Source organism: Triticum dicoccoides, chromosome 6A (assembly GCF_002162155.2).
Source record: "Triticum dicoccoides isolate Atlit2015 ecotype Zavitan chromosome 6A, WEW_v2.0, whole genome shotgun sequence".
Taxonomy (NCBI): domain Eukaryota; kingdom Viridiplantae; phylum Streptophyta; class Magnoliopsida; order Poales; family Poaceae; genus Triticum; species Triticum dicoccoides.
Genome location: NC_041390.1, coordinates 188009896 through 188021400, shown reverse-complemented (window position 1 = coordinate 188021400; position 11505 = coordinate 188009896). Strand labels below are relative to the sequence as shown.

At 44.5% G+C, this 11505-nt stretch overlaps 1 protein-coding gene across 1 annotated transcript; it reads left to right on the top strand.

The window, feature by feature from the left end:
• Positions 1-6950: 6950 nt before the first annotated feature.
• Positions 6951-10412, top strand: LOC119316537 (D-amino-acid transaminase, chloroplastic-like). Its single transcript, XM_037590861.1, has 5 exons — positions 6951-7182; positions 8152-8207; positions 8859-9037; positions 9314-9987; positions 10118-10412. The coding sequence occupies exons 1-5, from the start codon at positions 7008-7010 to the stop codon at positions 10210-10212; spliced, it is 1179 nt and encodes a 392-aa protein (XP_037446758.1). The 5' UTR covers positions 6951-7007; the 3' UTR covers positions 10213-10412.
• The last annotated feature ends 1093 nt before the right edge of the window (positions 10413-11505 follow it).

Below are 11505 nucleotides of genomic sequence, written 5' to 3'. Positions count from 1 at the left end.
GAAATAATGTATAATTTTCTGGAAAGCATAAAGGAATATTTGAAAGGAGTTTTTCAAAGAAAGACCTCGGTAAAGCTGCTTACATATTGAGCATCAAGATCTATAGAGATAGATCAAGACGCTTGAAAAGTTTTTCAATGAGTACATACCTTGACAAGATTTTGAAGTAGTTCAAAATGGAACAGTCAAAGAAAGAGTTCTTGCCTATGTTGCAAGGTGTGAAATTGAGTAAGACTCAAAGCCCGACCACGGGAGAAGATAGAAATAGAATGAAAGTCATTCCCTATGCCTCAGCCATAGGTTCTATAAAGTATGCCATGCTGTGTACCAGATCTATTGTATACCCTACACTGTGTTAAGCAAGGGAGTACAATAGTGATCTAAGAGTAGATCACTGGACAGCGGTCAAAATTATCCTTAGTGGAATAAGAAAATATTTCTCAATTATGGAGGTGACAAAAAGGTTCGTCGTAAAAAGTTACGTCGATGCAAGTTTTGACACAGATCTGGATGACTCTAAGTCTCGATCTAGATACATATTGAAAGTGGGAGCAATAAGCTAGAGTAGCTCCGTGCAGAGCATTGTTGACATAGAAATTCGCAAAATACTTACGGATCTGAATGTGGCAGACCCATTGACTAAAATTATCTCACAAGCAAAACATGATCACACCTTAGTACTCTTTGGGTGTTAATCACATAGCGATGTGAACTAGATTACTGACTCTAGTAAACCCTTTTGGGTGTTGATCACATATCGATGTGAACTATGGGTGTTAATCACATGGTGATGTGAACTATTGCTGTTAAATCACATGGCGATGTGAACTAGATTATTGACTCTAGTGCAAGTGGGAGACTGAAGGAAATATGCCCTAGAGGCAATAATAAAGTTATTATTTATTTCCTTATAACATGATAAATGTTTATTATTCATGCTAGAATTGTATTAACCGGAAACATAATACTTGTGTGAATACATAGACAAACAAAGTGTCACTAGTATGCCTCTACTTGACTAGCTCGTTAATCGAAGATGGTTATGTTTCCTAACCATAAACAAAAGAGTTGTTATTTGATTAACGGGATCACATCATTAGGAGAATGATGTGATTGACATGACCCATTCCATTAGCTTAGCACCCGATCGTTTAGTATGTTGCTATTGCTTTCTTCATGACTTATACATGTTCCTATGACTATGAGATTATGCAACTCCCGTTTACCGGAGGAACACTTTGTGTGCTACCAAACGTCACAACGTAACTGGGTGATTATAAAGGAGCTCTACAGGTGTCTCCAAAGGTACATGTTGGGTTGGCGTATTTCGAGATTAGGATTTGTCACTCTGATTGTCGGAGAGGTATCTCTGGGCCCTCTCGGTAATGCACATCACATAAGCCTTGCAAGCATTGCAACTAATGAGTTAGTTGTGAGATGATGTATTACGGAACGAGTAAAGAGACTTGCCGGTAACGAGATTGAACTAGGTATTAAGATACCGACGATCGAATCTCGGGCAAGTAACATACCGATGACAAAGGAAACAACGTATGTTGTTATGCGGTCTGACCGATAAAGATCTTCGTAGAATATGTAGGAGCCAATATGGGCATCCAGATCCCGCTATTGGTTATTGACCGGAGACGTGTCTCGGTCATGTCTACATTGTTCTCGAACCCGTAGGGTCCGCACGCTTAAGGTTTTGATGACAGTTATATTATGAGTTTATGAGTTTTGATGTATCGAAGGAGTTCGGAGTCCCGGATGAGATCGGGGACATGACGAGGAGTCTCGAAATGATCGAGACGTAAAGATTGATATATTGGACGACTATATTCGGACATTGAAAAGGTTCCGAGTGATTCGGGTATTTTTCGGAGTACCGGGTAGTCACGGAAGAAGCAATGGGTCTTGATGGGCTTTAGTGGGAAGAGGAGAAAGGGCCAAGGGGCTGCTGCGCCCCCCTCCCCTCTAGTCCGAATTGGACTAGGGAAAAGGGGGTTGGCCACCTCTCCTTCTCCTCCACTTCCTTCTCCCTTCCTCCCCTCTTGGTGGACTCCTACTAGGACTTGGAGTCCTAGTAGGACTCCACATCCTGGCCGCACCTAGCCTTGGTCGGCCTCCTCCTCCTCCATCCTTTATATACTGAGGCAAGGGGCACCCCATGGACACAAGTTGATCCACGTGATCTTATTCTTAGCCGTGTGCGGCGCCCCCAGCCACCATAGTCCTCGATAATATTGTAGCGGTGCTTAGGCGAAGCCCTGCAGCAGTAGTACATCAAGATCGTCACCACGCCGTCGTGCTGACGGAACTCTTCCCTGACACTTTGCTGGATCGGAGTCCGGGGATCGTCATCGAGCTGAACGTGTGCTAAAACTCGGAGGTGCCATAGTTTCGGTGCTTGATCGGTCAGGCCGTGAAGACGTACGACTACATCAACCAAACGCTTCCGTTGTCGATCTACAAAGGGTACGTAGATCACACTCTCCTCTCGTTGCTATGCATCACCATGATCTTGCGTGTGCGTAGGATTTTTTTTGAAATTACTACGTTGCCCAACACGACCCTCATCACCGTACCGGTTTTTGCCACCCATTTTCTCAATCTTAGGCCCATCCCGGCTCAGTTTTATCGTGTCGTGCCATCCTGTCCTGTTTTACTTCATGTTGTGCCGTGCTTTGGACCGTACTGTGCCGGTCGGGTTTCGTGCCAACCCAGAAAATCCTGGCCCAAGTCCCAGGTTTAGTGAAATCCATGCCCACTTTATTCCACTTCCACTCTGGAATAGCTAATGGTTGAAGAGTGCCAATATCGTTGAAGTTCCGCCTTGACTCAATGACAAACTTCACATTCAGAAAACATAGCTAGTGAGTTTCCTCTTCATCCTAGTCCCCATAACCTTTCATGGAGTTTCTGATTCATTTTGGTACTAGTGGAATGAATGGAGAGAGAGGTGTTATGAGCTTCCTTAAGGATTAGCCGCCTCCAGCCATGTTTTCCTTGGCACCACTAGTCGGTCTTCAAAGAACACCTTCCCTCGAGAATCTAAAGAGAAACATTTAGCTTTCCTTGTAGTGATGTTCTCTTTGATACAACATATACTAACATCTTGGGTTTGACCAGCTCTAATTCGATTCTCAAGAGTTGGTTTAGCAACATAGATAGACAAAAAAATCCTTGAGGAACAAGCTCATGATTAAGCTTCCAAGAATACTCATAAAGAAGGGGGCGATCTTGCATAATCATGAGATTGTTGCAATAAGATTTTTGACTTTGTGCATCATCCATGACATTTGCTTTGCGTGGAGTGAAGGAGATTCATACATCATAGTCTTTGGTCATTTCAATCTATAGTCTTTGCCTGAGATTCAAGTCAGGATGGATAAAGATACACTTCAAACTTTCATGACCCGAGTAGATTTCACAAATTTTAGAGCAAGTGATGTCGCCAAGTTTTAGAGCATGTACTACGACTGCAAGTTCCAAATCATGAGTTGGATAAATCAGCTCACGTGGATGCATCTAACGAGAAGTGTATGCCACCACATGACGATCTTGCATGAGGATGCAATCTAGTCCTTGATGAGAAGCATCACAATATATAGATGTCAAAATCTTGCATGAGGAACAAGCGTCGAGGTAATAGCCAGTTTATCTTTCAGAGCCCGGGCAAGGAGAATCTTCTCAGCTATCGATCCCTGAATTTGGGACAACAAACCCGCGGTGTTGCACCTTGGCATGGTTCTAGATCAGCGGGTACCAAGTCAATCAAGCCCGCCGATCAAGCTCTATATCCTGAGGTCAGACCTCTGCTTGTACGCAGATACACCAAGGGATATGTCTTCTAGACCTCCTTTGAGCGTCAACACGTCATTCATAAATTATCATATAAAAGGGGGCAAATTGGGTTCATCCTCGAGTAGGCAGAGGTCGACAAACTTATCATAGAGATGCAAAAGTTGGCTACCGTCCATGGTTGAAGAAAACATACTTCACTCGGAGTTTGACACACAATGCTTCATACCTATTGTGCAACTACTTATGCAAACCTAGTTGTTGAACATCCTAGTGCAAAGGTTTTCGACCAGTTTTCCCTTGAGAAGGCAACCCAAGGTTTATCAAACCTAGATGATCTTATCGAACCTACCTGCATTCACATCTAGCGTGGTTGTAGCTTTGCTAGTTGCAGCAAGTAATGAGCAGATAGTGTAAATAAAATATTTGCATTCTAGAACAAATAATAACCGTGGATAAAAGCACAGTATATGGGATTTTAGAGGTTTATTCTTGTAGAGAAAATTAGAGCGGGGCCTATAAGTTCATTAGTGGCATCTCTTTTTTTGATAAAGGGCGCTTTTATTATCCCAAAATGTAGCATCAAAGTGATACAAAGCATTAAGAGTATCATCCGGCCTCTGCATAATTAGGATGCACACAGCCAGACACCAGTAGTCTCATAAACAAAAAGATAAAAGATCGACAATTCGGCAACAGTAGAGTCCATAGACCGACAATATGCCTACTACGTGGTCAGCCATCCAAATAGCGTCAAATTTGTATCCGCCCACAAGTGTTGCCGATATTTTTGGTCATTGGCTGGACGGTATTTCAAATAGGTACAAAACGCTAATAAGGATAGGAGCGTATGCCTTACTATGGTCGCTTTGGCTATGTAGAAATGATGTTGTTTTTAATGACAAAAGTGTTTCTCCTTTGCAGGTTATTTTCCGTTGTACGCACTTGCTTCGTACGTGGTGTACGCTACAACGAGCGGAGTACCAACCGCTATTCAAGGCGGTGTGTATGTTGTTGGAGCAGATGACTGCGAAGGTATTTATCCAATATAGATGGCAGCATAATCTCCGGCTCGTCCATCATCTTTTTCGACTTAGTAGCATCTCTTATAATTGCATAGTCATGTGAATTGAATAATCCAAATAATCATATGAGGTGCGACCACCCAGGTCCCAGGTTCCAACGGCCCCCAACTTGTGCATAAAATAGAAGGGAAACGTTCCCAGATCCGCCGGATGCGCGCGGGTCCTGCGATCGTATCGATTGTGTGACTGGCGATGGTAGCAGCACCCTTTAAAAAAACAAGGCGAACAAGAGAACTGTTTTCAATCGTTCTTTTCCTTATCTTCTTCTTCCCTGTAACGAGGATGCCGGGGCACCCGCATCACAGGCATCAACTCCCGCCCGCACCCACCAGCACACATGTCTCCGGCTGCGCCCGCGGCACACTCCGCCATGCACGTGCCCCCGATGAGATCCACCGCCGCAAGCCTCCCCCTCCCCTCTCCCTGTTCCTCCTCCACACCTCCATCTCCTTCTCAGGGAGCACGCTATTCTGCTCAGTTTTTTTTGCTGGAAGCGGCTGGATTGGGAGCTGGAAGCAGCCTCCTTTTCTGCTGCAACCGGCCATCGCCGGAGCTGGGAACCATCACTGTTTTGCTGGAACCGGGCGGAGCGCGAGCTGGAACTGGCATTTAATTTTGTTGCAACCGGCTACAGAAAAGCTTCAACCAGCGGCAAAAAAAGCTTCAACCATACACGACGGAAGCCATAGACGACGCCGAAAAGCTGCAACCGGCTCCGTTGTTTGCTACAACCGGCTTTATTTTTGATACAAACAGAGTATGGTCGTGGGGCACCGACGATGATAAGTTTTGCTGTAACCGTAGTTGTTTTTTGGTACTACCGACGAAGTTTTTTGCTACCTCCATCAAGGCAGAGCTATGACCTCGCGACGTCGGCGATGATGATTTGCTGCAACCATAGTTCGATTTTGCTACTACCGGTGAAGTTTTTGCTACAACCATAGTCCCCTGCGCACCCTCACCTTCCTGCAGACGAGCTTCAACCGGCAGTCATCGGAGCTGGAACCAGCTGTACAAAATGCTACGAACGGCTTCTTTTTTGCTGGAACCACCAAACCGACGGCGGTGGAGCTGCGACCAGCAATCAACGGAGCTGCAACCAGTGATACAAAATGCTACGACTGACCCTTTTTTTGCTGGAACGAGAGAAAGAGCGGAGGATACAAATGGTGCAGTAGGAGCTGCAAACAGTATCCAAAAATGCTACAACTGTCGTGTAAGGAAGCTACTACCGGCTTCTAATAAAGCTTCAAACAGAGACAAAAGTTGTGGGCGGCCATCGCACAAACTGAAAAGCTACAACCGGCCGCGAGATAGCTGCTACGGGTCTTTTGAAAAGTTTCAACCGAGGAACGGCGAACTGATGATGGCGAGCGGCGGCGACGGAAGCTGCGCGGTGGTGCAACTCGTGACGGCGGCGCCGCTGATTTTGCTGCAACCGTTATCACTGCTTGCTATGACCGGCGGGGTTTTTGCTACATCAATTCATAGCGGAGCTGTGACTGCCGACGGCAGCGATGATGTTTTTGCTGGAACCGTGGTCGCTTTTTGCTACAACTAGCGAGATATTTTGCTACGTTCCTTCGATGGTGCGACTGGTGGTCGTCGTTCCTGGAAACTCATGAGGCGAGCGGCGAAAACGGGGGCAGCGGGTGGCAAACCGGAGCGCTGCAACCATGGACCATCAACAACGGAAATTTCATCCGGTCAACGGGGAAGTAGCAACTGAATCAATGACAGATCTGCAACCTAAATTGAGAGCGGGGAGAGGTTCTTCGCCGAGCATCGTCCTCGGAGACGACGTGCGGCCTGGCCGTCGCGACCGAGCGCGCCATGAACGGCAGCTTCTGTTCCTGCGAGGCTGCGACCAGCTGCGGCGGGGACGATGCGCTTCCGAAGGCACTGCCGTTGACCAGTATAAAGACGAGGGAAAAAAAACCGATGTGAGAGACGAAATCAGACGGCTGTGCGTAATTCAATCGGGTGGCTGGGGCAAGCCCGGCCCAACTATTGGGCCGGCGCACCGGCGCCCAGTACTCGCCAAAACAGAATGGACTCTGACGAAGTGCCGAGTCGCTGATAGCCTACGATTCCACTTACACCTCTGCCAGTTCTCCTCCGATGGCCCACCTCTCCGCCCCGCCTGCTGCCGCCGGCCACCGCGTCTCCCCATCACATCAGCCGTTCCTCGCTTTGAAGAAAATCGCGCCGTCATCGGGCCGAGCCGTCGCGCCGGCAGGGCTTCCTTCGTGGGGGGCGGCGGTGGCTAGAGCCGCCGCGAGCTCCGATCGGGCAGGTTTGTAGCGTGCAGTTTCTCGCTTCTGTCCTTTCGTTCTTCCTGCATCGTTACAGTCGGGGGGTGCCCAGCTCCGTGGTGATCGGCTTTGTGCGGATGCCCTCTCGTAGCTTTCGTTAGTGCCAGAGAAGGACTAAACATTTTTCTAGCCCTGCTTTCCCAATTACCATGGTCCAGTGAATTTGTTCAGTCATGCATTTTGTTCGCCCGAACTTAAAGAGCGTTTCATCGGTTATAATTTACGAACATTAGTTCCGTTCCAAGTTTGCTTGAAGTGCCCTGGATTTTGAGTCTGTTTCCCTTGTATACGAGTTGACATATATTGTTCGGATTGATAAAGGTTGCTGAATTGGAACTCTTTTTCATGTGTAATGGATCATTGATGTGAATTGGGCTTACCTTTCTAAAATAATGTGACTATTTTAAGTGACAATATATGTGTAATGTAAGTTTGTCCTGGTAAGATGAACTAGTTTAAGTCTGCGAAGATATTATGGTTGCGTTTATGTGTAGCGTTGCTGTATCGTGAGCTCATGCTGATCAGGATATGTGTTGTTTGTTTTGGTGACTCTGTTTCATGATGATCCTTCACGATAGGCTGATGCAATGTGAGGCCAGTTCCTCTAGTCAAACATGGGAATCTGTAATTAACTGTATTTCTACAATTTCCCCCCAAAAAACTGTATTTCTACAAATTAGCATAATTTCCTACTCCTTACATCTTGATTTCGTTGGGCTTGAAATAACTGCATATATTTAACACCAGCTGAGTTGAGCACAAATGGTCGTGTTTCGCCCTTTGATACCTTTTAGGTATCTCTGGTTGTATTCAGATACTTTTGGAAATATCATAATTCTCAGCTCTCTGCTCTCACATACATGAAATCCGTTGTGTGTACCAAGACCAACACTACTCTTAGCAGTCCCTTTAGCAATAATATTAAACTAAACAGCTATTTTGTTCTGCAGCACCGGCCGGCACCATTGTCAATCCAATTGATGTCCCTCTCTTGTCTTTCTCTGAGGTGGACTTCTTTGTCTCTTGTCTTGTCTGCTATAGTTTAATTGGAATCTTTTGCTGGCATTTGCAAAACATGGAAGTTTGATGCTTTTATCTTTTCGAAACAAACTGTCCTACTTGTTCTCATTACTCTTGCACTCGTTGTAGTTAATGTTTTGGTTAGCGCACAATTGTCTGCACTATACATTACACTGTTAGCATGCGCTAGATGGACACTATTCTGCATTGAAGTTCTTCAGAGCTGTTTGTTGCAACCACAGTATATTTGGCAACCTCAAAGCACTGTTTCATCTTCACTTAGCTTTCTTGATTAGTAAACAATCTGCAGAGTTATAGAAAGACATTTGGGGATTGCCATTGGGTTCAATTTGGCAAGTTTCCAGTCAGACGTTTTCCTTCAAGGCATACCCTAGTACTTACATGAAAGTAGAGACTGCCTTGGAGCATTTCTTAAGTTCCATCTTCTTTATCAGATTATATAGAAAAAACGGGAAACATGAATTATGCATCTAAACTGCATTAGATTTTTGTAATTCCTATCAGTGCAATATTTGTCTAAGATGTGTTGATGAAGCAATTGATGAAAGTAGGATCTTCTCTCGAAATGTGGTGCCACAACACAAACTTAAGTAAAACCGAACTTTATTTCCTATAGATTGCAGAAAGGCTTGATGCGTTCCAAGCATCTGGTGCTAGAAGTCAAAATTACGTGGCCATGTACTCTAGTATTTTTGGTGGAATTACCACAGATCCCTCAGCAATGGTGATACCGATTGATGATCACATGGTCCATAGAGGACATGGTGTTTTTGATACTGCTGCTATTATGGATGGGTAAGAAATCTGCTTCTATCAACTAGCATGAATTTCTAAGATGTCTATCTTTTTTCTGCTTAACCCGTCATTTACTCTTAGTATATATATTAAAGTTTGTAAGTTTCTTCTTGTCGACGCACATGCATTCATTCTTGCATGCGTGTGTGCAGTTGTGTGTGAATTTGGCAAGTGAACAAGGGGTTATTCTTCTTGCTCAATTTCTTTTTAAGTAATGGTCCAAACTTCATCAGTATCAATTACTTAACTTTTTTTTTCTTTCCATATTACTGGCAGTCACCTTTATGAGTTAGAACAGCATATCGACCGCTTCCTGAATTCTGCCCAGATGGCCAAAATCCCATTGCCATTTGACCGTTCAACAATTCGAAGCGTACTTATTCAAACTGTGTGCGCATCAAAATGTTCTCAAGGATCACTCAGGTACTGGTTGTCTGTTGGACCTGGAGACTTCCAGTTATCTTCATCTGGCTGTAGAAACCCAGCTCTCTACGCTGTCGTCATTGAAAGTCCATCTTTGCCAGAACCATCTGGCTGCAAAGTGATCACATCATCCATACCGGTAAAGTCTCAACAATTTGCGGTCATGAAAAATGTAAACTACCTGCCGAATGCACTCACCAAGGTGGAAGGTGAGGAAAATGGTGGGTTTACCGGCATCTGGTTGGATGATGAGGGTTTCGTCGCTGAGGGTTCAAACATGAATGTTGGCTTTGTGACACCGAACAAGGAGCTTCTCATGCCCCGCTTCGACAAGATCCTGAGTGGGTGCACGGCAAAACGGGTTCTGGCCCTTGCCGAGCAGCTAGTGGAGAATGGAATGCTCAGTGGGATATCTTTAAGGAATGTGAGTGTCCAGGAAGGGAAGGAGGCCGACGAGATGATGCTCATTGGAAGTGGAATTCTTGTCAAACCTGTTGTTCAGTGGGATGATCAGATGATTGGCTCCGGTAAGAAGAATTCTTTCTTAAAATTTAGTTAGCTAGTTTTAATTATGTCAAGTTTCTTTAAAACAGTTCATGGTTTATTGCAAACTCCAACATCTACCAAATGCCGATTGCTTTCCATGTTCCTTCACAGGTAAAGAAGGCCCAATTGCTCAAACACTTTTCAACCTTGTTCTTGAGGACATGAGATCTGGTCCACCTTCAGTTCGTATCCCTGTCCCTTACTGAAACCCTCTGCATTATAGTCCTTGCAGAATACACGTGAACAAAGAGATAAATACTGTAAATTCCATGTGTCACATAAAAGCTACATGAATATACTGGCAGCAGTGTTCCTTTTGGTCTTTGCAGAAATCATTTGGAGCCACTCTTGTGTGTCAACCTTATGCCTTTTTAGGCATGTTAAACCAAAACACTCTTCTACTCTAGTTTGCTGCACATATACCTACTATTGAAGTGTAGAGACGAGGCTTTTAGTGAAATGTTTCCTTTTCTAAACGAGGTTTGCGTTAATATGACGAAAGCTATGTGTTGCTCTAATTTTGACCAGATTTCTATCTGGAATTTGGAATTTTCAGTCTGCCGATAGAGGTTTGGGGTAATCGAGTTAGAGATCTTTACGGACCACCAACACCCAAAATAAATGTCCCCACGTAAATGGTTGAATTTGGAGATGTAATTGAAGGATCAAAGATGTAGATAATGTCCACTAGAGAGAGGGGGGTTTAAATAGGAGACTACCAAATTAAATTATTTTCTTAGTTGCTTTTTAGAGTCAAGAGCATAAATATAAATTCTCTAGAAATGCAACTGGGTGATACAACCCTATATGATGAGTTACAACAAGCTAGTAAGCTACGCAAGATAACACACAAGCAAGTAAAACAACAAGTAAAGCTAGGGTTAAGAGACAACTAAAAGTGGTGGAGACAAGGATATAATTCGAAGTTCACACACTTGGGGGTGTGCTAATCTATATTGGAGAGTGGGGAACAACGAATGCTCCCACGACAACGAATGTATCACCTTCTTCTCCGAGAACCACAAACATTGAATGCTTAGGTTCCCTTCCACTAGGGGTAGCTCTTGGGGCGAGATCCAAATACTCATCAACGAGCCCGGGCTACAATCACATGACTTGGAAGCTCCCGGGTAACACCAACCGTCTAGGGTTTCCCACAAACCCAAGAGTAAAAGGATTTGCTAGGGTCTCACAGGGAATCAACGAACTTGAGTTTTTCTTGGATAGATTTGTAGATCGGGTGTTCTCCTTGTCACTCTAAATATGGTGTGGATTGATTTGCTAGAGAGGCAGGAATCAAAGGTGTAGGGTATGGTTGGTTTGTGCCGCCATATAGCCCCACCAATTTTTTGACATGACCAAAATTTTGGCAAGTTGTTTTTTTTTACTAAAAGGGATCCTCCCCCCGATTTTATTAATGAAACCAAATAGTCGTTTATCATATATCCATAACACAACAGCACCTAAGAAATAAGAGGCATTAACAGCTCCAGAACAAG

What these genes read in the sequence shown, in the direction of transcription:
- LOC119316537 (XM_037590861.1), top strand. Translation starts at nt 7,008, where the DNA reads ATGGCCCACCTCTCCGCCCCGCCTGCTGCCGCCGGCCACCGCGTCTCC. An exon ending in CTCTCTTGTCTTTCTCTGAG is followed by an intron (nt 8,208 to 8,858) that starts GTGGACTTCTTT and finishes TATTTCCTATAG; the next exon opens with ATTGCAGAAAGGCTTGATGC. An exon ending in ACTGCTGCTATTATGGATGG is followed by an intron (nt 9,038 to 9,313) that starts GTAAGAAATCTG and finishes TATTACTGGCAG; the next exon opens with TCACCTTTATGAGTTAGAAC.